General features: G+C 42.7%; 1 protein-coding gene across 3 annotated transcripts in view; it reads right to left on the bottom strand.

Annotated features, from left to right (window-relative positions):
- Positions 1 to 232: 232 nt before the first annotated feature.
- Positions 233 to 26479, bottom strand: part of SLC35F4 (solute carrier family 35 member F4) — a 182198-nt gene continuing 155951 nt past the window's right edge. For 2 of the 3 annotated variants that reach the window (XM_005295518.4, XM_008170940.4), the window contains exons 4-8: positions 23194 to 23413; positions 8199 to 8324; positions 5753 to 5945; positions 3021 to 3110; positions 233 to 689 (exon numbers count right to left, since the gene is read on the bottom strand). In XM_005295518.4, coding sequence (XP_005295575.1) covers positions 448 to 689; positions 3021 to 3110; positions 5753 to 5945; positions 8199 to 8324; positions 23194 to 23413 — 871 coding nt within the window. In that variant the 3' untranslated portion in view covers positions 233 to 447. The remainder of the gene's footprint in view (positions 690 to 3020; positions 3111 to 5752; positions 5946 to 8198; positions 8325 to 23193; positions 23414 to 26479) is intronic. The other variant, XM_042850877.2, reaches the window with a different exon arrangement.

The following is a 26479-nucleotide window of genomic DNA, read 5'->3' as shown; positions in this document are numbered from 1 at the left end:
TAAAATGAGTCCACTGCCTTTTTGGTACCACCCTGTAAAAATGTCAAATCATTACATTTGGAAAGAACACGAATGTTTAACTTTGAATATAGATGCCTGCTGGAACTAAACAAATATACAAATCAGGCCTTTGAAGACTTCGCCCCTCCCCTTTTTTGCTAACAGAAGCACAGCTGTCAAGTTGCACAGTGGATTTGATTTTTTTTTAAAAGGCAAGTAAACAGAATGCAGATTAACGTTTCATTACAAAAAAAATTTATTGTGGTTATTTACACCTGTTCCTTTGTAAGTGTATAAATGTAAACATTTATTATTGATGTGTTTATCATTTATTTTATAATTCATCCCCAGTTCAGAGTAATACTGTCATTTTAGCATACAAGTAGTGAGAAAATTAAATTATATTCACAGAATATACATTCACGTGCAGTTAAATGTTCGCCAGCTTTAAGCCAGTGGTATAGACACTGTCCCGTTGGCTCTGCTTCTGCTCCTTGTATGCACACTGGAGTCTGTGATATCTTCTACGTGGTCTTCACTTTTCTTTTCCTTTAAGCTGTTGATGAATCGCAGGGTAATTTCATCCCATTCTTCCGGCAGCAGCATTAGCAAAAATCCAGTGCAGATGATGATTGTGGCACCCAACCTTACTACACTGAAGATCACCTCGTGTTTTAGGAGATCCACAGCTACAATGGGGGAAAAGACAATGAAATCAAATACTATCATTCTGCGTGGTATGGCTTCGTCGAAACGAGCTTTGTATGGTTCCTATAACTTTAACGGTGAGTTCTATTGGAAAGCCTTGCTTTTCCTCTGTGTTTTAACAGTAATGTGTACTGTAAGTCATTCAATATTAAGGCTAGATTGTAGAAGTCACACAAGCCTTGAGTAAAACTCAGAGTTACAATTTGGTCCTTGGTTACTTTCCCCATGGAGCAAAGAGGAAGTCATCTTTGCTAGTCCTATACTTGGCACAGATTACTCCTCCATTGGCACTGGCTCAGCTGTGCTGGGGAGGCGGAGTCAAAGCTCCACCCACCCCTACCTTGCCCCAGACCACGGCGACAGATAGCCCACCCAGGTGCACAACCTAGTCCATAGATTGTTAGGGGAGTTACATGTACTGGAAAATCATATATTGACTTTTAATTTCCCAGTGAAAAATTGCACTTGCAAAATTTAAACCTCTTGCACCCCTCTAGTGTTGGCAGCTTCATGTTTATTTAAAATGTGAGTTAAGTTAGTGTAAGCAGGGTCTGAATGAATGCTTCCCTGACAGCTAGCTGGGAGGGGGAGAGATTTGGGTGTGTTTATGTAAATACAATTTGCTCCTATTTTGCTTACATATTTAGCAGATACAGCGGTGTCAAAGTGGTCAACTTTGGCTGGGATTGGGTACAAATCCCCTTAGTACGAAATGCAGGGGTAGTGAAATATGGTTACCAATGTTGTAATTATTGTGGGAATACAGAAAAGCAGGACTGTGCTTAACCTGTCCCAAAGGAGGGGGTCACCATCGGTTGAAAGAACCTTGGTAAGCCAAGGGCTCGAATGTCAGAGACTTGTGAAAGTAAAGAGGTAGGTAGACTGCCTACCTGCCTGGGAGGCTGCACACCCTCAGCAAGGGTCCTCTTTAAGACTGGCTCAACCTGTTCCTTCCAACAGTTCAAAGAATAGAGCTAAATAGGCTTTATTAGGAGCTTCTTTTGTTGTTTTAAATTGCCCAATGAGAGCTGCAACCACTTGTGGCAGGACTATGTTACTGGCTAGTCTGCACAGAGCTAAAATCACTAAGTATCAGAGGGGTAGCCTTGCATCTAAAGAAGTGAGGTTCTTACCCACAAAAGCTTATGCTCCCAATACTTCTATTAGTCTTAAAGGTGCCAAAGGACCCTCTGTTGCTTTTTAAGAAATTGATGTGCTGAGGTCACAGCAAGGGGCAGCAGAAGGTGATTGATAGTGAGCTGGTGAACAACTAGCTGGAGAGGTGCAACAAACAGCCAGTAGGGTGGCAGTGGAGAAGCATGACAAGTGGCTAGCAGGGCGGCTGGTGGAGAGGCATGACAAGCGGCTAGCAGGGCGGCTGGTGGAGAGGCATGACAAGCGGCTAGCAGGGCGGCTGGTGGAGAGGCATGACGGGTGGCTAGCAGGGCGGCGGGTGGAGAGGCATGACGAGTGGCTAGCAGGGCGGCTGGTGGAGAGGCATGACGGGTGGCTAGCAGGGCGGCTGGTGGAGAGGCATGACGGGTGGCTAGCAGGGCGGCTGGTGGAGAGGCATGACGAGCGGCTAGCAGGGCAGCTGGTGGAGAGGCGTGGTGTGAGCAGGTGACTGGCCTGGTGGCAGCAGAGAGGCACAGCGAGAGCAGGGATCAGGTGGCCAGCAGGAGCAGCTGGTGAGTGCCCGAGTAGTGGAATGAGTAAGGTGCCTCTTTACCCCCTCCCCCTCCAACCAGGGAGGGAGGTGAACTCTACAGATGCACCTCTGAACTCTGGGTCTGAACTGGCCAAGGACAGCAACTGTGAGTGGTGTGCAGAGACGGGACCAGCATATGAAGGGGGCTTTTGGGTTGCTGGACTTAAGAACCTGAGGGGACAAGGACACTGCCCAACCTACTTGGGGGTGGGTCTCTTACTCATGATTTAGGTTTATGAACCCTGTTTGCGGTGTTTTCCCAAATGAATGCCGAGTCACTTCCCTCCTTTTATTAAACGTTTATTTTCTACACTCAGACTCTGTGCTTGCGAGTGGAGAAGTATTGCCTCTCAGAGGCGCCCAGGGATGATGTGTCAATTTCCCAATTACTGCGTGGGGGCTCGAGCCGGTTCTGTGTTGTATCGATGGAAAGGAACCCCTAGATATTGAACCCGGCCCTGGTTGCTGCTGGCTCCACCTGGCAGACGGGTTACATTAGGAAACCTTTCTGAAGAAATATGGCAACATCATGTGCCCTTAAAAATTACTTCAAATGTTAGTACATTTGTCTATGAGTTTTATTCATTAATTGCATTATTTGTACCTGCATTTCCAGGAACACTGAGCACTGTCCCGATAGAAATTAGGATGGGGTAGGTCAGCACAACTCCAACATTTACCAATATGTTAAAAGCTGTAAAGAAAGAGAATGATACATGAGACGCTGGAAGTAATAAAATAATAACAAACGGATTTTCTAAGCTTTTAAATTACATCAGGCATTCTAATAAGTTCTTGCCCGTCAGGGATCTGATCCTGCATGTGTCATGAGCAGAATGTGAATGTAAGTTTAGCATGGGGAAGGAGAGAAGGGTTGGCTGTAAGTTCATGTTAAAAAAAACCTGCTCATTCAAAATGGGCCACTTTCCTGTTTTGAAGCTTGAACCGAAGCTTTACACCCTTATCCACAAAAGAAACCGGGATTGTTCTCAGACTAGTCCCTCTTGGGTTAGGGTGGACTTCTGCTGTCTCAACAGGCCAGGAATGGAGCGGGGGGGTAACATTTCACCAGCTAAGGAGGTGCTGCCTCTGGCTACACAATACCTGAAAGGAACATGGCAGCAAGAAGCACATGCACCTACCAGGACAGCCCTGTCCTTTTTGTTCAGCCACTAAAAAAAGAAGGGAGTCAACTACTCTGTATCAGAGGGGTAGCCGTGTTAGTCTGGATCTGTAAAAGCAGCAAAGAGTCCTGTGGCACCTTATAGACTAACAGATGTATTGGAGCATGAGCTTTCGTGGGTGAATACCCACTTCGTTGGATGCATGATGCATGCATGCATCCGACGAAGTGGGTATTCACCCACGAACGCTTATGCTCCAATACATCTGTCAGTCTATAAGGTGCCACAAGACTCTTTGCTGCAATGACTCTGTAGTTCACGGGGAAGTGGCCAGTGGATGAGATGAGAGTGGCAGTGTAACTGGAGAGGATTCTGAATTCCCTTTCACGGGCTTTAAAAAGTGCAGGTACCAGAGGGGAGGTGTTCTTTTTGGATGCACAATCCCTTACACGTAGGGCCATAGCTACTAAATGGATGTTGCAGCATGAGGAAGCCTAGCCAAGTGAAAGATTATAAGCTATTCGAGCGTCACTGAAATCCCCCATCTTTTTAAAGGGATTTTAAAGTGCAGGCAGTTGAAGGACAGGCTATACTGCACTATATTGTATGATACAGCACCCGTGGGGGTACTGGGTTGATTCAGACTCATCAGTTATTCAGTTTTCCCTTTCCTGCTTCCCCTGTTTTGCAACTTCTTGAGCCTCAATCCCCTTGGACTAGCATTATTTCTATTACGCATTGCTGTTACCACCACCACTCAGATATACATCACCTCTGAATGCAGCTAAGTTAAATCCCCCTGAGCTCAGCTAGGCTTCTGGGGCTGAGCCCTCAGGTGCAGCCAAACTATGCCCCCATCCCCCAGTTCCAGAGCTGGGTAGTAGAGAGTTTGGCCGCAGTACAACTTAGAGCAGCCTCAGGGCTGCTGCTGCAAATTGCACTAGCTGGAAACAGCTCCCAAGGGCCGTTCTATCAGTGTGGGAATGTTGTTGTGCAGTAGCACCTTGCACCCCAGCCAGGCCCCTCTTCTCCATGGCCACACCTCCTGCTCCTATCCTGGTGTTATCAGGAAGGGGCATGGCACAGAGCTAGCAACACTGAGGATTTTATGCTGGCTTTCTGCCTGCTTTGTGCAGCAGCTGCTCTATCCTACTTTAAAGTCCGTATTCAACCAGCTCCCTGGATGATAAATTACACCTACCTTGGTGCTCTTAGAGTGGATGTAATTAGGTCTAGGGCAGCAAGTGGAAGAGAGTCAAATCTCTCAACACCTCTGCCATCCCTTCTGATTCAGACTCTGAGAGGCTGGGAAGCCCATCTAGGCATGAACAATAGTTTTCCCCAAAGTGTTTCCATTTAGTGTATGACTGAGATAAAAAAAATCTGTTCGGTTCCAAACAGATGGACACTTTCATTATTAGCGAAGGAAACAGAGTGTAAAGCAGACCTGGGTCAATGTCAATGGTTCTCTTCGCAGACTCAGTAGCACTAGCAACAGTTCTTTGAAAGAGGAAACGTTGTAAATGGAGCAGGGGAGTTATAGGAGTTAAAGGCCATGCAGCTTTTCATTTGCACCAAAGTGGAGCACAAGCTATTGCACCATTTAGCATAAAGGAGCTCTGGTTGAGTTGGCCTCTAGTTGCTAGCACAATAACAACAAAATGATTAACGGACAGTGCTCCAAGAACTAACATTTGGATGACTAACTAAATACAAGCAGCTACATCAAGTTTATTTTAAAATAAGCCAGTTGTATGTAAGACAATGGGGCAGCTGAAGCACCACTATAAAAATGTGAGTGTAAAAACTAACAGAATTACATGCGTCTGACGAAGTGGGTATTCACCCACGAAAGCTTATGCTCCAATACATCTGTTAGTCTATAAAGTGCCATAGGACTCTTCGTTGCTTTTTTACAGATCCAGACTAACATGGCTACCCCTCTGATAATAGAATTACTAGAGCGGCTCAGCATATTTTTTTAAATTTGGACTTTCCCCCGCCCCCAAGTTTTCATGAGCTATGTTAACCATTTTCCAAGCAGGCCTAGTGGTGTCTCTTGGGATATGAGATGGTGATTTTAGCTACAAATGAATTCTGCCATTGAAACATTTAGAGAAAGGAGAATTTTCATGTGGGCAGCTGTTTCAAGGTGATCCTGCAGTAAACAAAATGAGGCATTAGAAAAATGAAAAAAATGTTCTGCAAATACCTAACCAGAGGCCGGCTACTCCGCACAGATAACCCCACGGCACGGCAGAGAAGGGAGACCAGTATTCCACTTTCGTAAAATACAGTATGATCGGGGTAAACGAGATGAAGATTAAATTGAAGAAACCCAGAGTGGAAACAAAATGAGCAGCTTCCCCAAAGTTTGCACTTCCAAGGAACATCTTGAACAAAACCTGTGGTGGAAAAGGAAGATTTTAAAACAGTTACATCCTGCTGCAAGTGAAGTTCTCCCATGTCTACAAAGCTCTGCAGGACCAACCTTTCCCCTTGATAATGGAAGAGCTCTGTCAGAGGGTCTTTGAGATCCCCTCTCCCCCCCGACCTTCTCCAGTGGGTATTACCACAGAAGAGACTGATCTGACCCTGTATTATTAAATCATTATAGGCCTTACTCTCCTGGTGAGCACTTATAGAATCAAAGGACTGGAAGGGATCTCGAGAGTCTTCTAGTCCAGTCCCCTGAACTTGTGGCAGGACCAAGTATTATCCAGACCATTCCTGACAGGTGTTTGTCTAATCTGTTCTTAAAAATCTCCAATGATGGAGATTCCACAACCTCCCTTGGCAATTCATTCCAGTGCTTAACCACCCTGACAGGTAGGAAGTTTTTCCTAATGTCCAACTTAAACTTTCCTTGCTGCAATTTAAGCCCATTGCTTCTTGTCCTATCCTCAGAGGTTGAGAAAAACAATTTTTCTTCCTCCTCCTTGTAACAACTGTTATCATGTCCTCTCTCAGTCTTCTCTTTTCCAGACTAAACAAACCCAATTTATTCAATCTTCCCTCATAGGTCATGTTTTCTAGTCCTTTAATCATTTATGCATGTGAGGAGATCCTTTGGCTTGAATGGGACTGGTTGTGTGAGTACTCATGCACATGAGGAAGGGTTAAACAATCCACGCCTTGCTGTCACGACACGAACCTTCTGGCTGGCTCCTTCATGTGTATGATGTAACTTCTGTCCCACTACTCTCCATGGCTCTGTCTGGTTTGTTTCCCCAAGGCAGGCACTTCCTTTGTGTATATCCAGCACCTAGCAATGTTTTTTTTCCAGAGGTGCAGAGCAGCTCCAACCACAGCTGAAGTTAGCCGATGCTGCAGGTGGGCACCCAAAATTGGAAGCCTTCATGAACATTTGGGCTCCCGGCCCCAATTCATTAGAGTACTTAAGCACATGCCTCATTTTAGACACCAGTAGTCCCACTGACTTCAATGGCGCCACTCATGTGCTTAAAGTTAGGTACAAGCTTAAGTACCTTGATTAATCAAGGCTTAAATCAGTGGTTCATGGCCTCAAAGAAAGAGTTTGAGAGAGAGAGAGAGAGAGAGCTGGGATTAAAACTCAGGTGATCCCCATTCTCAGTTTTGTGTCCACACAACTCAACCACGTCCTTCTCACAGTACAAATGGGGCCAGCTTTGAGCCAGCAACGGTAACGTTACCATATTAAAATATTTTGCAAGGAACAAATGTAAATAAAATACAACCCTGGAGCCAAGACAGGTTAAATATTTAGAGTGACAGGGCTCAACTCTCACCTCGCACGGATGTAAATCACGAATGACTCCTTCAAAAACCAAATCAGGCCCATAGGTTCTCTGAAGTCGGGGGAGGGGGGCGGGATCACAAGCGGTGTAAATCACTGCAGAGTTCATCCCCATAGACCAAAATTCATACATTTTGAGTGACTAGTGACTATTCACGGTGAACCTGACACATACAATTAAGGATGAAGCCGGAAGCTAACTTTAGAACCCTTCCACATCACCAATCCACCTTCTGCTTCACACTCCACCTCATTAATGGCAGGAAACCTGCATGCATGTAGTGTCGTTCTCACTAAGTGTCAATCAAGGTAAAAGGAGAGCACTTCTTCGAATAAAGTAGAAGTAGAACCTCTGGGGTAGAACTGTGCAATCTCATGCCCTGTGCGCCTCTAACCAAATGCTGCATGTACTACTTCCATTGTCCTGGATGGGAGTTCCCAACCTAGAACGAGCGCGGAATATGAAATAGAGATCTGCAGTGCAGAAGAGATGAGAATTTTGCCATCATCAAAGAAACAGGGTGTTTAACAGCATTCAATATTTTCTCATTGTTGCGCAGAGCAAGCCCATTATAAATAGTGTCAATAAATTGCCATGGCAAAAAAACGATGAAATCATAGATGATAATCTTCCGGCAGTATAATAATAGAGATTTCATTAAAGGCTCATGAAGCAAAGCCCCTCTGAATACTTGGCAGTCACAAAATAATTATCTCTGTAGTAACTTTTCTGACACTTCCTGCTCAGAATATAAATTATGCAGCAAAGGTGAGCCTTATATATTTTTTAACCTGGCTTGCTTTCAACTTGTGCATTTTTTAACGCATGATGCAGGGAATAAGACCATTTCCCTGCTATTAACAAAACATTATGACCCACCTTATAGAGTGCAGAGGTGGATGCAGATCCAACAGCATATGCTACCCCGATAATTGAATCGCCATGGAAACCATCTGCATATGCCATCATAACAATTCCTGTGATTGCCATTATTGCTGCAACAATCTGTACAAGCAAAACAAAGAAATTTAAAGCTCATAGGAACTTTATTGTTTGGAAAGAGATTAGATTATCTCTGAGTGGTTTTATGATAGTTACCAGCTACTTTCTCTAACTTTAGTTCGTCTAGTTTCCTCTTAAATAGGTGATTATGTAACTATTGAGAAAGACGTCAGATAGTAATGTAGGTATATGCATCATGAACTATATGGGTCTATAACATCACACGGTCTCATGGCACCTATTGAAAGAACTTTTATCGTACATTATTTTTAGATTAACATCCACTTTGGTGCAATGATTCCCAAGATTAAGACTGTTCTGGCACATTATCGTCTATACAACTTAATTTGCTGCTAGACAAAACAAGTCTTTAGTAAGGCTACAGATAGTGTCTTGGATTTTCAAAGGAACATAAGGGAGTTCGGTGCCCAACTTCCAATGGGATTTGTGATTAGAATTTCCAAAAGCACCTAGGTGATTTTGGCTCTTAAATCTCAGTGGGATTTAGGACCTGCAGGCCTTGTCTACAGAGGAGAAATGACCAGTATAGGACTGCAGAATAAGTTTTCCTGCCAAATCTCCCTGTGTGCACATTCTGTTCCGGAACAGAAGTCATTTTTATTGTGGAATGGTATCAAACCTGGAGTTATAGCTTGTGCAGAATAGTTTATCCCACAAAAGCTATGTCAGTCAATTACCCCATGTAGACAAGGCCTTAGGGTCCTAGATCCAATTGTGATTTTCCCAGGTAGTCAAGGCCTAAATCACTTAGGTGCTTTTGAAAATTATACCCTGTGTGCCTAACTCCCATTGGCACCAAATCCCAGCTAGCGTTTCTCACTAAACTTAGAACGAGAGTACTGGAGAATATTGAATGTGGATTTTATCTCAACAAGTACAGCTAGATTGTGCACCTCTCCTCACGTGCGGGAGCACTTTATCCAGGGGGACTGCTTGTGTGGGCAACTGTTCACTAATGTGAACCAGGGCTTCACAAACTGGCCATTTGCTGTGTTCGGAAAGCCATCTTTTTTAATGATCTATTACATTTAAGGAGCCAAATTTTCAAACATAGTTGCTTGAAGTTAGGTACCTAAAGCTGGGGAGATTTTCAAAGACGCAGATGGCAGTTAAGTTTCCCTAGGAGTTGGACACCTCTTTGCCCTTGGTGCCTTTGAAAATCGTCCCCTCTGGATTTAGTCATCTTGACCAAAATTAGATAGGTAAACAAGTGGTCTGAATTTCAAAGGGGCTGAGTGTCCGCAGCTCCCATTGACTTCCGAGGGAGCTGTGGTAGCTCAGACCTTCTGAAGATCAGGCTACAGTGTTTGAAAATCGGGCTCCATATGTATAATTTCATTACACTGTTAAACAACATGACACCAAAATATTCAGAATATAGTTGAAAAAGCCACATTTCACCAAAGATTTGATGGGTCAGTTTTAAAACCGGCATTTTGCTCCCATGACTCTAATCCTGACATAATCAACTACTTTTTATTTGTGCTCACAAAGTTGCAGGTTCAAAATAATCAGAGGATGGACTGAGGCTCCATTTCAAAATCACTTTGGATCTATTGGTCATAACATGAGGGGAGTCCTTTAACCCCAGTTCTGAGTTTTTCAACGGTGTATTACAAACAGCCTGGAAACTTTTCCGTATGTTTGAAACTGTTAATAATTAGCAAGAGAACATTGCTTTTTGAATAAGGCATGGAGGGAGAGTGAGGACTGTGGGGGCGGGAATGGTGTGGGGGAAAGGGTTAGGTGGAATGGACGTCTGGCATTCTTTGAGCCAGTTCAACATTTTTTATTCAAACAGATCTAGAAATGGGGCCCACATTTCTTCAAATTTCTACAATTGCTCTCTATGGCACGAAGCTAGTCTTTCTTTGGCTGCCCAGCGAGACAGGTCCCAATAACATTGCTCTAGTCTGGGCATAAGCCTACTCTTCCATTTTTGTAAAATCATATGCTTGGTGATCATGGAAGCCCTTATGAACCAAAGTCTTTGTGGCAGAGGTAAACCCCCAGTCTAGTAGATAAATAACCGAGGATATGATTTTCGGCTAGGGTTTGGCTGCGTAAGCCGAGACCCATTTCAACTCTTGCATCCATCTCTTTTCACAGCTACCTGAGTGTTGGACAGTCCCACAGCATATACAGCAGAGTCCCCCTTTCTTTGTTACAGGGCCAACCCAGGCAAGCTGTAAGTCATTTACATTTTTGTACTTTTCATTGTCTGTTTCTTTAAGAGGAAAAAAAAAACCACACACACAAAAACAAGCAAAAAATCCTCCACTTTTTGTAACAATGATGTTTTTCCCATGAAAAAACTGTCTGATATTTTGATAGGTTTTTAATTTCCAGAAATTAAACAAAAACCTATTTCAAAAAGGCCAATACTGTATACTCTCTTCTTGTCTTAACATCAATTATTATTTCAATTTAAATGCTACATTAGCATCCCAGCCCTGCTTATGGGAGTAAAAAGCTAACTTCACCAGGTGCTTTTGTTTTCCTTTCAGGCATAACTTCACAACAGACTGGCAGAGAGCCAGGGTAAATATGGCCAAACAGATCCTATGTTTATGTCACAAAAAATGTGTGCAGAATTTGTTGTATAAAGCAGATGCACAAAACTGTATACAACTTGAACGAGAAACAACATGCTTACTTGGCAATGGACTTTGCATGGAGAATCATATATAATAGTGGCAAGTGGCAATTAATCTTTAAAGGACAGGTTGTTCAAAGCAAGCCAGTTTGTGCCAAGTAGAATTTACATTCTCTTTCAGTTCCATTTACCCTTATTATTAATAGTAATGCCTATTTCTTATATAGCACTTCATCAGGAGATCTCAAAGCACTTCACACCCTTGTATTTCTTCCTCACAACTCCCCTGTGAAGCAGGGAAGCATATTATCTGCATTTTACAAAGGGAAACTAAGGCAAAGAGAGGCTAAGTGACTTGCCCAAGGTTACAGAGGAAATCAATGGCAGAGCAGTGAATTGAACCTGGGTGAACTGTCTTAGGCCAGTGGATCATCCTTCCCTCTTACCTTCAATGGGAGGTGTCAATGGGAATTAGGCACCTAAATACCTTTGAGGATCTGGACCTAAGTCACTTTTGAAAAGAGGATTTGGGAGGGCCAGCTTTTCAAAGATATGAAGTGCCTAAAGCCACAAACAGATGCCTAATAAGATTTTCAAACGTGCTTAAATATGTTAGGTGCTTAACCTGCTTAGATCAATGGAAGTTAGGTCCCTAACCTGCTTGGGTCCTTTTGAAAATGTTACCTTATACCTCTTTTTACTAGACTATGCCTCCTCTTCAAATACTAGTAGTGTCCGCTACCAACCGTACAAATGTGCAACCACAGTCTATGGCATCACTTCATTTGATCCACGAGTTTATGGTCTGTTCTGGGACTTTTCTGTAAAACAGCCACTACTACGGAAAAGTAAAGCCCAGAAAAATGCACCCTTGTATGAGCTCTCTGTGTTTGGATGGGGGTAGTGAGGCCAATCTGGATGGTCAGAATAGTACCTTTGGACCTTGGAACCTGTGAATCTATACATCCCACTGTTCATTCTATTCCTCCATAGGGGAACAGGCTGACTTGCATTGACCTCAACATGCTCATAACTCTTGTAGCAATTCATTAAGACAATGTCTATAATCCAGTCTTATGCTTCAGGGCTTCAGCCGTCTCCCTGAAGGGATCAGGAAGGAATTTTCCACAATGCACAAGAGAAGATGTATCCTGGGTTTTCTTTTTTTTTTCCCCACCTTCCTCTGAAGCATCAGAGACTGCCCACAGCAGGAGATGGGACACTGGGTGGGGCCGAGCAGTGCTCTGAGGTGGCATAGAGAATCTGCTTTCTAGATGTTTGGCTGCTGTGTCTTGCTCACATGTTCCGGGTCAAACTGATCGCTACATTTGGAGTTGGGAAGGATTTCCCCCCCAGATTGCCAGGGACCTTGGGTTTTTCTTGCCTTCCTGGGGCCTGGATCACCTGGGCATACCTCACCTAATCAATTCACTGATACTGCAGGGGCCTTGGGCATTGGTGGCATCTAGATCTTTCCTGTTCTCTGCGACATACAGTCTAGGTACGTCTTACACTTAAAACGCCACAGCAGTGCAGCTGCTGGGGTTCTCCCATCGCTGTAGTAAATCCACCTCCCTGAGAGGCAGTATCTAGGTCGACGGAAGAATTCTTCCATTGCTCTACACGGAGACTCAAGTCAGGGTAACAACGTTGCTCTGGGATGTGGCTTTTTCACACCCTAAGCAATGTAGCTGGGTCACTCTCATTTTCTAGTGTAGACTAGCCCTCAGTCTCCTGAGGATTGGAATGCTTTGGTTTAACGGAAGTCATCGAGTTCAGTATAGAAGTATTTGGGTGAAATTTCATGGCCTATGATAAACAGGAGTTCAGACCAATGGACCCTACTAGCCTTCGACTCTATAAAACTCGATCTTTTACCTTCATGTAGGATAAAGATGATTCTTATAACATCATATGACACAGTATGTCATACTGCTAGAATTGACAGTAATATTTCATAGCTAGATCTACATGTACATGGTATGTCGTCAGTAAGCAGGATACAGAACTCAACTATAATCTTGAAACGCTAAATGGAATCCTTGCTTATCAGCCATCACCAATGCAGAAATTCTAGGCATTAGCTTCCGTTTAGCTGAACAGTCCATTAGTTACTATGCATAGATACGTAATATTTCTGTTTTTCTTTTCAACTTCCCCCAGGATATGAATTAACAAGATAAAAAAAATCAGCTTTATAGCAATTCAGAATTATAACCAAACCCCCTCAGAGATCAGAACTACAATTCAGATTCAGAGGCTTAAAAAACTAAACAAACAGCTACACTGGTGTGTCTTTTTAAATCTTGGGTTGCATTGTAGATTGGTCATATTCTGTCACTGGTCACATGTAATATTGCAAACCTGCTTCCCAAAAGACATAACAAAAGGCCCTGAAGTAATCATCACCTACTGAAAATGTTAAAGACCTCCATGTTCATTTTTATGTTAAGATTCCAGGAGAATTATTTGAGAAAAGAAATCAGTAGAAACTGGTCACTTAGGTCTGGAAATATAAATGTGATAAATAAGGTAGCTCTGTTGTACTGGATTGATAATCAAACACCTCATAAAAACTATGGGTTGCATGAAAGTATAGAGAGAGGGGTTGGGTTTTTTTTTACATATTTCTAATAGAGTTACCCCAGATTTGTAAGTGGGAGCAGAACTTGGCAGAATGTACCTGTTTCCTCAAAATCACATCAGTGCCACTCGTCTGATGCCAGTGTACTTTACAAAAGGTGGCACATAAGAAGGTATACGGTTCCCTGCTTCCTCCATACAGCTCTCATCTCATCAATGGAAAGCACTGTTGTTTCTAGTCTTAATGACTGGAGCAACAGGCGTCACAGAAAGTGTTCTCGAGCCTCATTATTCAGATGTCTTTACTTCCCCTTTGTTGAAGTTCTTCAGTCTTTGCTCAGGAAAAATTCTCACTGGGCGTCCAACCATTGTGCAAAACACCATTCCCAGCAGACTCCATGACCATTCCCACAGAACCTTCTCCCCACCTACCAGGCATAATTTAATATCCTTTCATTTGTGGTCCCTGTCGGAAAACCAACCCTGTTTTCCAGGTCCAGTCTTTTTTCTTACCTCCCTGTTATCTGAGGAGAGGTGCCTCTGTAGTTTTCTTTCCCCCTTCTGCCGTTTTCAGGGATGGTCACCTAGTTTACTTCTCTTTCCTACATCTTTGGAGAGCTGGCCTGGTAGACTTCCCTTAAATCCCAATGGAGCCATCTTCTGGGGACTGACAGACAGCCTGTCACCCTCCACCATCCTACAAGAGGATCCTCTCCTCTGCCAAAGCTATTACAGCTACTACTGACTGAGCGGGGGAAAGGGGAGATTCAGGTTCATGGAACTTCCAGTCTCACTACAAAAATAACTTATGTAGAGGATTGTTTGACCACCAGTCTTTCAGTCAAGATGGTGATGGCACACATGGCTGTTGGCTATCATTGTAAACGTCTACATACTCCACCCGGATTGATAGGTCGGGAATTGTTTCCTAAAACTAATTTTGCACCAGGAAGACTTACCCACGGCATGTGACACCACTTCAGTGGTGCCCTGTCAGTTTAATATTACACCCTTGGCACAAAGAGTCATATGTATTTCTATGGATGTGGATCGCCTGCCTATTTTGTTGGCTAGATGTGTGCCAGAAGCAATACCCTGGATCTGAGTTCTTACTCACGTGATGTTCTGACAACCCACAGGTTAACCGAATGCAGCTAACACATTTTTGCAACAGTAATACCTTTTCTGTGATCTTGGGGTCAAATCCCACTCCCTCTGAAGTCATCGGTAAAACTCTCACTGACTTCAATGGGATCGGGATTTGATTGTTAGTGAACAGCATCTCACTAAGAACCGTATTGTGGCCCTCTTCCTCACATTACTGAGCAGTTCCTCACATGAGTAAATCCACTGACTTCAATAGCACAACTCAGGTGAGTAACTGCTCACCAGTGGGGTGGGAGCAAGGGGCTCTCAGTCCAACCCTACAGTAATTTTAGGGCCAGTTTTACAGTTTGCCAGGATTTTAGAAAGCCAAGCCTTTCCCTCAGCAGCCGTTAGAAGACAATGAGCACAAAACGAGCATCATCTCCTCAGCCACAGGATGAATACGACCTGACAATGGAAAAAACGGTAAGAACATTATTTTAAATTTCATATTAGGAGTTACTTCTGCAGAGGATACATTAAAGCATTGGAGCGAATGACTGGTGAGCAGTAATTGTCTTATGCTTGCTTGAGAGGCCCAAGTGCGTATCCTTCAGGCTCGCTGTGCTGGCAAGTAGCAGCAGGGGTCGAAGGGAAGTAAAGTGGCCTGTTGTAGCGGACTGCTCTTTAAACAAGTCTTTCAATTAATGGAACAAGCTGGAAACCTTCTTAGGCCACCTAACAGACAATGACTAACACCAGTTTGCATTGTCTTTCTTGGAAGAAAGTTTAGCCAGGCAGCATTTCACCAAGGAACAGCTTTGTCCATGGGGCGCATACTACAGCCTTAGTCAGTGTAATATAAGGAAACCTGTCTCCTATCTACAACCAGCCTTCCTGAAAAGAAGCTCAGAGCCAGGGGTGGCAAGAGGTCCCCAAAGGATTTTCTTTTCAAATATGAACATTTAAATAGAGCTCAAGGAGGAACATAACCAGGGCTCTGAACCTGCAGACACGCACATCCTTCACTTTAAGCATCTGAAGTCAAGAGGCCACCTTACAAGCTTAAAGTGTTTGCAGCATTTGGACCAGCTCCAACTGTAGTCAACTCCACTACAGGGAGGAGTAGAGCAATGTGGATACATGGGACGCCCAACTATGCCATAAGGAATTCAGAAGCTTCCAGGGAGACAAGGTAGGCCTACCGGTTATGGAATACTTCCCCATGGGGCACAGCGAGTGCCCTCTGTTTATCTCCCCATCCCACACTATTGCCCTCAGACCAAGTCACCTAAGGCCTGTCCTACGCTGGAAACTGTTAGGATATAAATATTCAGGCCTGTCTGCAAAGGCCTATACTTTAAGACTTTAGGTGTATTCTTATCACTTAGCTAGTTATAGAGGTATAAAAGAAAGAATCAAAATCACTGTCTGCCAATGTAAGGACCTTCTCATACTGTGACAGTCTGAGGCCCTGTTCTTAGGCTAAGGCCTTCAGCTAAGCAGCAGAGGCCAGCCATAAACTAGGAAGTGAACGGTTACATCCTCACATTCCAAACTAGTCACATGGAAATAAGGCAATCTGGGGCTGTTAGAAAGGTGATCCGATCTACCACCTCCAGAGAAAGGGAAGAGCCTAAAAGATTTAAAGAAAACTTAGTTTGACAGCATCCTGTTTGTCAGAAAATCCTCATTTCTGTATTGTTCTATCACTGTTGTCTCCACTTCCCTATTGTTTGTCTGTATAATCTCTGTCTGGTTCTGTGATTGTTTCTGTCTGCTGTATAATTAATTTTGTTGGGTGTAAACCAATTAAGGTGATGGGATATAATTGGTTAAATAACCATGTTACAGTATGTTGGATTGGTTAGTTAAATTTCAGTAAAATGATGGGTTAAGGTATAGCTAAGCAGAACTCAAGTTTTACTATATAGTCTGCAGTCAATCAGGAAGTAAGGGGGGGAATGGGAACAGGGGTGGGGGAATTGGAATCATGTTTCACTAAGCGGGGGGAATGGGAACAGGGACACAGGCAAGGCTCTGAGGCATCAGAGCTGGGAAGGGGGACACTGAGGAAGGAAACTGGAATCATGCTTGCTGGAAGTTCACGCCAATAAACATCGAATTGTTTGCACCTTCAGACTTCAGGTATTGTTGCTCTCTGTTCATGCGAGAAGGACCAGGGAAGTGAGAGGGTGAAGGAATAAGCCCTCTAACAGAAACGTTAACCAGTTGTACTGCTATAGTTGCACTGTTATGGTTACACCAGTATATGCACCTCATGTGGACAGTCTTATTTCAATATAAAAGTGTCTTTTTTCGGGTTAGCTTAAACCCATTCCCAAGCAAGGCCTAAGGCCTGACGTCATAATCTTTATCAGCTAGGTGGGTATAGGGTATTGTAAGCATAGCATGTCATCATCTTGTTTGCAAAACCTGTTAAACTTCCACACATCTCTTCCCCCAGATAATCATTATTCACTAAAGGTATCCTCAGAGCAAGACTTACTGTTAACCTTTACCAGAAAAATAGCACGTGGTTAAAAAGTCAGCTTTATACAAGAGAAGAAAAGAGTGACCTGAACTCTGGAGAGCTGGGTTTCATCCCAGGCTCTGCCACTCGCCAGCTGGGAGACCTTGGGCAAGTCCCTTTCCCTCCCCATGCCTCAGTTTTCCACTGTAAAATGGGGATAATAATACTGACCTCAAAGCACTTTACATAGGAGATCTACTGACGAAACATTCTATTGCAGAGCTATGTATTATACCAGTGGTTGCCAAACTCTTCTGTACCGTGACCGCATGGTACAACAGAAAAAAGTTTCTAGCCCCCTCCGACATAAAGACGGGAAAGTGACTGTGAACCCCTGGGCTTACTAGGATCTTGAGAACCCCATGATCTGTTAACTGATCCATGAAATGTTAAATTTGCTAGGCATTTACTGATCATTATAGTTTCATAATATATGTCTACAGGTTTTGCATCTGTTGTTCTGGCAGGGTATGGTGCCACACTGAGTGGATATGTCCTGGTCTATGAGGAGCTTGCTTCTGATGATGAGCATGGAGAGGCTGTGGGGTTGTTTGAAGGACAGAAGTGGGAGGTTCAGGAAATATTTCTTTCAGGATGTGATCCCCATCGAGTATGGGCTATAATTGTATGATGATACCCCGTGTGGGTTCACCAATCAAAGTGCCACACGGCCCTTTAGAACAACAGATAAAAACCTGTAAACATATCTCCACTGCTACAATGATCAGCACCCCCCCACAACACACCTTTCTAGATCCATGGGTCCTCCACATGCCTATCACACGTGGTATACCTCATCCAGTGCACTAAATGCCCCAGCAACAACTACTATGTGGGTGAAACCAATCACTATGCTCTCAAATGAACTCACACAGAAAAATGCTAAAAGGCAAAAACGCCTATCACCTGTGGGTGAACACATTTCACAAAGCGATCACTCTATATCTGACCTCTCAGTCTTCATCCTCAAAGGAAAACTGCACAATACCTTCAAAAGACAAGCCTGGGAGCTTTACTTCACAACTTTGCTAGATACTAAAAATCATGGATTGAACAGACACACTGGATTTATGGTTTATGACAACAATCTATAACCCACTAAACCCCACCCCTCCAGCTTCCCTCCCTGCCATGAATGGGCCACTTTACCTTGGTCCCTTGAAATATCTGTTAACTACTTCTTCTCTAAACAATCTGTTCCACCTTGTCTTTAGCTGTGACACTCTGAGTACCTTTTCCAGACCTGAAGAAGAGCTCTGTGTAAGCTCAAAAACTTGTCTCTCTCACCAACAGAAGTTGGTCCAATAAAAAATATTACCTCATCCACTTTGTCTCTCTAATGTGATCCAGTAGCAGGCTTTCTTTCAAACCAAATGAAGCCAAATTTGAAAATTCAAGTGTAGCCCTAATGGCCCCTGTTGACAAAAGCACTTAAGCGGGTGCTTAATTTTAAACTCTTAAGTCAATGGAACTTAAACATGGGCTTAAAGTTAAGTGTGCGCTTAACTGCCATCTGGAATAGGAATGGTCTTTGGCACATGCTTAAGTGCCTTGCTGAATCCGGGCCCAAACTGCAAAGAATTACACACCTGCTGAACTTCATGCACTGTGAGTAGTTCCCTTGACTCCAATGGAATTACACAGGATGTGCTAAATTAAGCACATGAGCACAGTTTTGAAGGATTGAGACCTGAGTGTGCAGTATTTAGAGGGAGTGTCCTTTATGATTAGTTATACAGATAAAGCTCACGCAGAGTAACTACACTATGAGGCCAGATTCTCCAGACAGCTCTTTCCTCAGCAGCACCCATTTAGGCCCTTGAGTAAGCCCAATAAGAGCGGAGTCCTTTTGAAAACCTGGCCCTGATTGTGGGTGCTGAGTACTTTGTAAAAACCAGCTCAGAGAATATTATTAGCCCTGTATTTTTCTGTTCCCTTATTTCTCAGATAACATAATTATTACACCTGTTTTCAGTGCATCTCAGGAGTGAAAGCAGCACAGATCTTGCCAAAATACACAAGGCTGGATGTTGATTGGAACTTCTCACACTCCTTTGTCACATTCCATTTCCCAAGCACTCGCCTGCCTGATTATTATAATTAAAAATTATCCTTGTGCACATACTGCTGGAAAATGTACACATATGCACACATACAAAATGGGAAATGACTGCCTAGGAAGGAGGACTGCAGAAAGGGATCTGGGGGTCACAGTGGACCACAAGCTAAATATGAGTCAACAGTGTAACGCTGTTGCAAAAAAAACGAACATCATTCTGGGAGGATGATTAGCAGGAGTGTTGTAAGCAAGACACGAGAAGTAATTCTTCCGCTCTACTCCGCGCTGATTAGGCCTCATCTGGAGTATTGTGTCCAGTTCTGGGTGCCACATTTCAGGAACGATGTGGACAAATTGGAGAGAGTCCAGAGAAGAGCAACAAAAATGATTAAAGGTCTAGAAAACATGAGCTATGAGGGAAGATTGAAAAAATTGGGTTTGTTTAGTCTGGAAAAGAGAAGACTGAGAGGCAACATGATAACAGTTTTCAAGTACATAAAAGGTTGTAAAAATTGTTTTTCTTAACCTCTTAGGCTAGGACAAGAAGCAATGGGCTTAAATTGCAGCAAGGGATGTTTTGGTTGGACATTAGGAAAAACTTCCTAACTGTCAGGGTGGTTAAGCACTGGAATAAATTGCTGAGGGAGGTTGTGGAATCTCTATCATTGGAGATTTTTAAGAGCAGGTTAGACAAACACCTGTCAGGGATGGTCTGGATAATACTTAATCCTGCCATGAGTGCAGGGGACTGGATTAGATGACCTCTCGAGGTCCCTTCCAGTCCTATGATTCTATGCCTAATATATTACACGTACAGCATTAATAATTACATGTACTTATTGCAAAAGCTGACACTTTTTCCTCACTCAATACTGTGCTTTTTATGGTACAAGTTAAAAAAAGTTGAAAACAACTTTAGTGCACTTTCACAGCTAGTTCCTTTATGACATCTTTTTAGCACAATTCATCAGTTGTGTTTGCCCTTTATGGAAATTTGTTACTTTGAAATGGAGATTACTAAAAAAGGTATATGATGTCTTACTTTTGACGGGCTAGATCATGTCATGGCCACAAGCCTGGAGTAAGTGGCAGCATGAGGCTTCAGTGTCCCAAGAGCAAACCAGTGACCTGGTGACTCAACTTATTTGTATCACTCAATGAGTGTTTCTTGAAGCTGCTACTCAATTATTCACAGTTCAGTCCTATTTCCTCTCACTCAAGAGGAAAAGTTAGATGTGCCAACTTTTACTTGATTCAGCTGACTTATCCCTCCATGGCAGCTCAGTTGCTGGCTGGTGCAGTGGGGAGGGGTTGGAAGCCAAGGCTCTGCCTACCTCCCTGCCCACTCTCCTCCCAGCTTCCACACCCATTCTGCTTCCCCTGTAGCCAGTGCAGGTGTGAAAGGAGGCTCACAACTAAGCCTTATGTTAGAATCATAGAATATCAGGGTTGGAAGGGACCTCAGGAGGTCATCTAGTCCAACCCCCTGCTCAAAGCAGGACCAATCCCCAACTATTTTTTGCCCCAGATCCCTAAATGGTCCCCTCAAGGATTGAACTCACAACCCAGGGTTTGGCAGGCCAATGCTCAAACCACTGAGCTATCCCTCCCTCCTATCGTTTTAGAACTCTTGAAACATGCCACAGTAACACCTCTGGAAAGCAAAGTCTTCTATCACTGCAATTGCTGCCCACTGTGCATGGAATACATTCCTTGATTTAGTCAGTTAGATGGGTTCATGTATTTGAAAGAATCCTTTTTTTATCTGCAATGCTGATACCCCTGGCTGGGGTGCTGGGAGCAGAAATTGAACCTGAGTCTTTTAGTGCTTCCTACAGGAGCCTCTACTGCCTGAGCTGAAAGAGCCCCTCTCTGATTTGCAAGGACACTATAGTCTCCTCTTTCAAATCCTTCCTCAAGGCATACTTCCTTCCATGATGCCTACAAGGAATTAGCCAAGGAACTACAGACAGTTCAAGGGGCAGCTGGTAACAGCTGATGTTTGTTGATTTAATATTTTTAAATGGGGTATATAATAGATATGTGCATCATATATATTTCGGCCCTAACCCTGCCAACACTTACTATTCCCATCCTTCCCTTAATGGGACTACTCACATACTTGAAGTTGAGCACCTGCAAGTCTTTGCTAAGCTTTCTGGGGACGGGACAATGGCTAGCACATTGTCAGCACTACCATTATGTACAATAATAACTGGCCATGAAAAGAGACAGTACAGACATTAGTTATAATACCACCTAGCTCTTATGGAGCTTTAGTAGATCTCAAAGGTCTTTACAACAGAGGTCAGTATTATTATCCCCATTTTACAGATGGAGAAATTGAGGCATAGTAGCAATACAGGCTTCCCCACAGTGCCCTGGTTCTAATGTGCCCCATCTCTATTCTCAAAGGGTAACCTCTGGAGGTTAGCGATTGATTACCTCTCAATGCAAACTTAATCCTAGGCATTTGCGCTTGGACTGCCAAAAATTATGCTGATTAGTGGTAACAGGGTTCTGACATATGGGTACCAGTCTGCTGGAAACTGGGCAGAGTCTGCCAAACTCATTTCATGAGTGCAACAGGACACCCACCAAAGAGCAAAAGGTTAAATTCATTACTGATCTAGTCTGAATTGGGACTGGTCGCCTGGACCTGAAGTTTCTCTATGGCCCTAATTTGGCAAAACATGTAAGCATGTGCTTTGCTGAATAGAGATGGCATTACTCATGCTTACAAACAAACACATGCTTAATGCTATACTGATCTGGAGTTTATATCCTCAGTACTAGTTTGGAAAGCCATCCAGCCCCCTCTAGGAAAAGGAAGTTTTCCCTCAGTCCCCAGAACCCAAGGGCAGATTTTTCACTCAGTGTACCTGCCCCCAATTCCAAAAGCCAGGTCAGATGTCTCAGTGCAGGGTTCTCCTGCTCCTTCATTCCAGGATCATTTTCCAACTTCAGCATCCTAAAAACAGTTGTGTCTATCATTTTATAAAATGGCTGGCAGGTGTCCCTCAGCGAATGCACAGCCTGCCATCACCCTCCCCCAGGAACTCAAATCCAACAGCTCTGGTGGCCCATTCCAGTTCTAGATGCCTGAGCTGGGCCCTGCCTTTGACATTAATGGCTAAACTCACCCTGACTGCAATGGGACCAGATCAGATTGTTAGGGCCTGACCCAACTCCCATTAAAGTCAATGGGAATATTTTCATTGACTACAATGGTGCAGAATCTGGACACTTTTGAGCACAAATGCAGAGGCGGCTCCTAATCCGTTCTGCATACTCAGATGTGCATGTTATATACAAGAAATATGCTCAGTTTTCCCCAAGTCCACTTGGGGTAGACCTTTCTCTTGGTGGGGGGCTGGGGACAGAGGGATACAAAAAATATACATCCCACTTCTATTCCTATCCATACTGTTCTATCAGACTTATATACTCAATGTGAAACTTACCCCTGCATAAACGGCCTGTGCCCATGTAATCCCTGTTTAGTGTGTGTGTGTGTGTGTGTGTGTGTGTGTCTCTATGTTGTCCTTAGAAAGACATAGTATATTGAAAAAGCATAGAACAATCTTTAAAATGATTAATTCAGTATCAGCCCAGAACGACAAACGAAATTGCTCTAGTAAGGGCCTAAGAGTTTATCACAAAGTTAAAAATAAACTTGTATAAAAGTGTTTTCCGCTTCACTAACGATATTTCAGAACTTTAAACCCAAGGTCATCAAAGGCCTTCTTAGTTCAATCAGCTAATTCACCATCTGAAATTCGGTGTCACAGTTCTGCTGGACTTCGCACTCGCACCCTATTCTCTTAAGAGACTGAGATCCCTAACTGGACTTCAGATTTAGATTTGCACCACAAAGTTAATGAGAAATGTTTCAAAATATACATCCATTATACTAAAAACAATGTATCTTTAAATCATGGATTTAAGATTGATAATGAAAGTCAAGATGGTTGAAAATCATATAAGTCATTACCCTTACGCCCATGAACCTGTCTTTCAGCACAATCCAAGAAAGCAAGAAGACAAATGCTTTGTTACAACAGAACAGGGCAGAGACGTCTGTGGCTGTCAGCTTCTTTAAAGCCAGTAAATACAGGTAATTAGTCAAAGTCCACAGAATAGAAAAGGGAGCAGTCCTTTTAAGAAAGAGTTTCAACGTCAGACCATCTTCACCAAAAATCCGACTGCATTCCCTAAGAAAAGAAAACAGTTTAATACTCAACTAGTAATTTGTTTAATGTTCACTTGAGCATGGAAAACACGTTCTAGACTTTTATTATGTTCTAGACATAGTCAAGCGGGCTTCCTGAATACTCGGTACACTCACAAGAAAGGGATATATTCAGTACTGATCATAACATAGCCTACTTTTCTCAGCCACTTAAAGCAGTGCAATATTGCAAATAGAATAGGAGCCACTTACCTGGAAGAACCAGCCTCTATGCAGGAACAATCAGCCATGGGTAATGTGTTCTCACATGCATAACTCAGGGGGGTCGATAGTACTCAGTGTTTTGAGCCCCTGCCTAATAAATCCATGGATTCAAGGCCTATAAATGCCATTCTTCTTAGTGGCTTGAAAATAGCCCCACTCCCGGCGTGGAGGTTTCTCTTTTCTCTTTTAGAAGAGTATGGTCTAAAGAGGGACTGGGTAAGATACTAATAACCTTCAGTACTCGGAAATAGCCAGCTATCCCCTCTAACTCGAGTACTCTGGAGTCTTGAAACAGTTAACTTCTGAATGTAATACTTCCAGACAGCTCCTGTTAGGTATGTGGAAAAATTCCCACCATCAGCAAAATTGACCAAAAAAGACTGTTTTGCCACAAAAAAAACCCCCAAAAAACCAACCCACATTTTTCCACTCCACGTTACTACATTTTTGTCATACACACAGCGAAATGTGTTCACTAGAAGAAATTGAGACATTTGTTTGCGGATAAAAATTGAGAACAAAATCTGAAGATTCACAAATACTCTCTTGTTGCTTCACACAGCTCTGAATGAAGTTGTTTGGGCAGCCAGTATTGGGTGACGCAGGAATGTCAGTGTTAGATTGTCTCTAAAACGAGAATTTTTAAGTGACCTATTCAAAATGGTGTCTCAGGTTAGAGGATAGATTGGGTAGTTTAGTGTCCAATCTGCTTAAAGGCAAATGACTGCACTCCTTTTGAAATTTCACTGTCTTTCTCAAACCAGGTCGGCCCGTCTTTAGTAACCATGAGACACTCAAAGTATGACTGAAGTCTTGACTCAGCAGGTAGCTTAACATTACCAATTCTTAGCACACATTATCTCACCAATCATCATAAAATTCAGACCCAAGTGGACTGAACCTAGAACCCTTGAAACTGGAACATCATCAATACTTGGTATTATTAAGAAACCAGTCTAAATTCCTTGTAACCTTAAACCCAAGAGTGTTCCAAATGCCATGTGACAATGTTTAGAAGACTCCAAAGTATGTGGGACGACTCAGTATTCCTGAGAACGTGTTGTAGTTTAATTAAAGCGAGTCAAAAATGCCAATTATTTTTGGTGTGGAATTTTTTAAAAATTCTATTTTTCAAAATTTATCACAAAACTGTTTGGTTTTTCAAAGGAAATTGCAATCCAAACTTTTTTTGGTTTCTATAAGCTGGTTTCAAGAAAATAAACAAACACATAAACAGTTTTCAGCAAAAAAAATTTAGTTTTCAAAAACCAAAAAACTACAATTTTTTCCTGAAAACTGGAAATGTTTTACTGAAAAATTTCTAGCAAAATGAAATTTTTCCATAAAAATTTCATTTGATTGAAAAGCCATCTTTCATCCATCCCCCCCCCCAAAAAAAAAGTTGGAGAAAAAACGTTGACCAGCTGTAGTTGTAGCACAGTTAACCAGAAATATGAGGGATTTCTAATAGTCATCAAGTTCAAGAGATAAGGTATGGAGCTACCACAGCCCTCTGGAAGTAGACATTTGATGGAAAAGCCCTTACTGCCAAAAGAAATGGATACATATGAGAGGTCAACAGGCTCACAGCCTGGATTCTGAAATTGGACAAAGGATTTGTCATCACTGGTCAGACCACTGGTCCATCAAACCCAGTATCCTCCTTTCTTGCAGTGTCCAACGCTTGAATCCATAACATACCCAGCCAATTGTGCAATGCAATACATAGGAAATGATTTTCCTTCCTGACCCCGTTAGGCAGTTAGCTTGTGTCATAAAACACGATGTATCATTCTGCTTAGCTTAGATCACTAAAAATACTACTACTAGTTATCAGCGGTCATAACATTATTTTGATTATTCTCAGTCATTTGATGACTGATGATAACCAAAATAATAGGATAATTTGATTATCCTGCCATTTTATCAATCCAGCCATTTGAATCTACTTTTATTCTAGTATTTGGCTCTACTTCCTGCAACTGAGATCTGCATATTAACTGTCATATATACTGCATTCAGCAATTATTTCTTTATATGTGTTCTGAACATTGGCATTAACTTAATGGAGATGCCCTTTGTTCCTGAACTAAGGCACACAGTAACAAAAACAGACTCACCAGTAGAATTTACTGTGCTCTTTGGAATAACTCAGTCAAGTCCCTTTTAACTCATGTCTTGGCTAAGTGCAGCATGGCTAGTTTTTTCAGTCTCAAGACAAAATCCCATCATACATCCAACCACCGGGCTTCTCATCATCTTTTCAATCTCACCTGTGAAAGTTGTTGCTTTCAGGCAGCTAATAAGCCATTATCCTCGTGATTTTTAAAATCTGCCCTTTAAAAGGTCATTGTCACTGTGATAGCACTCAAGGAGATACTATTATGCCATCGAATAATTTTTTTCCAGGGGAGCACCTATATTCACCTCCTTTATTAATTCCCACTTACTACTTAAGAGTCATCTCTTCCTTTGCAGCCACTAAACCAAGGTTTCTATAAAGCAGTAAACTTCGGTAACAATAAATTGCTTCTCCAAACTGCGTCCTGATGTGTCATTCAACAAGTTAATGCTGGTATAGTGAGAGTCACGAATAACCTCAGCTACTCCTGCTGAACTAGCAATTCTTACAACTTATTATATTTTGCAAAGATCAGGTCAGACATGCTGTCTGTAGAAAGAGAGAGCTTTGCATGTTCCAGAATTGTAAGATGATGTTTTGTGTCTTACATTTTTTTTATCTGTAAACATAATAAAATAATACCGGCCTTGATTCAGTGAAGCATATAAGTACAAGCTTGACTATGGGGGAGGGATAGCTCAG

This window comes from Chrysemys picta, chromosome 4 (assembly GCF_011386835.1).
Source record: "Chrysemys picta bellii isolate R12L10 chromosome 4, ASM1138683v2, whole genome shotgun sequence".
Taxonomy (NCBI): domain Eukaryota; kingdom Metazoa; phylum Chordata; order Testudines; family Emydidae; genus Chrysemys; species Chrysemys picta.
The sequence above is the reverse complement of the archived record's forward strand: the minus strand, read 5'-3'. Positions and strand labels throughout refer to the sequence as shown.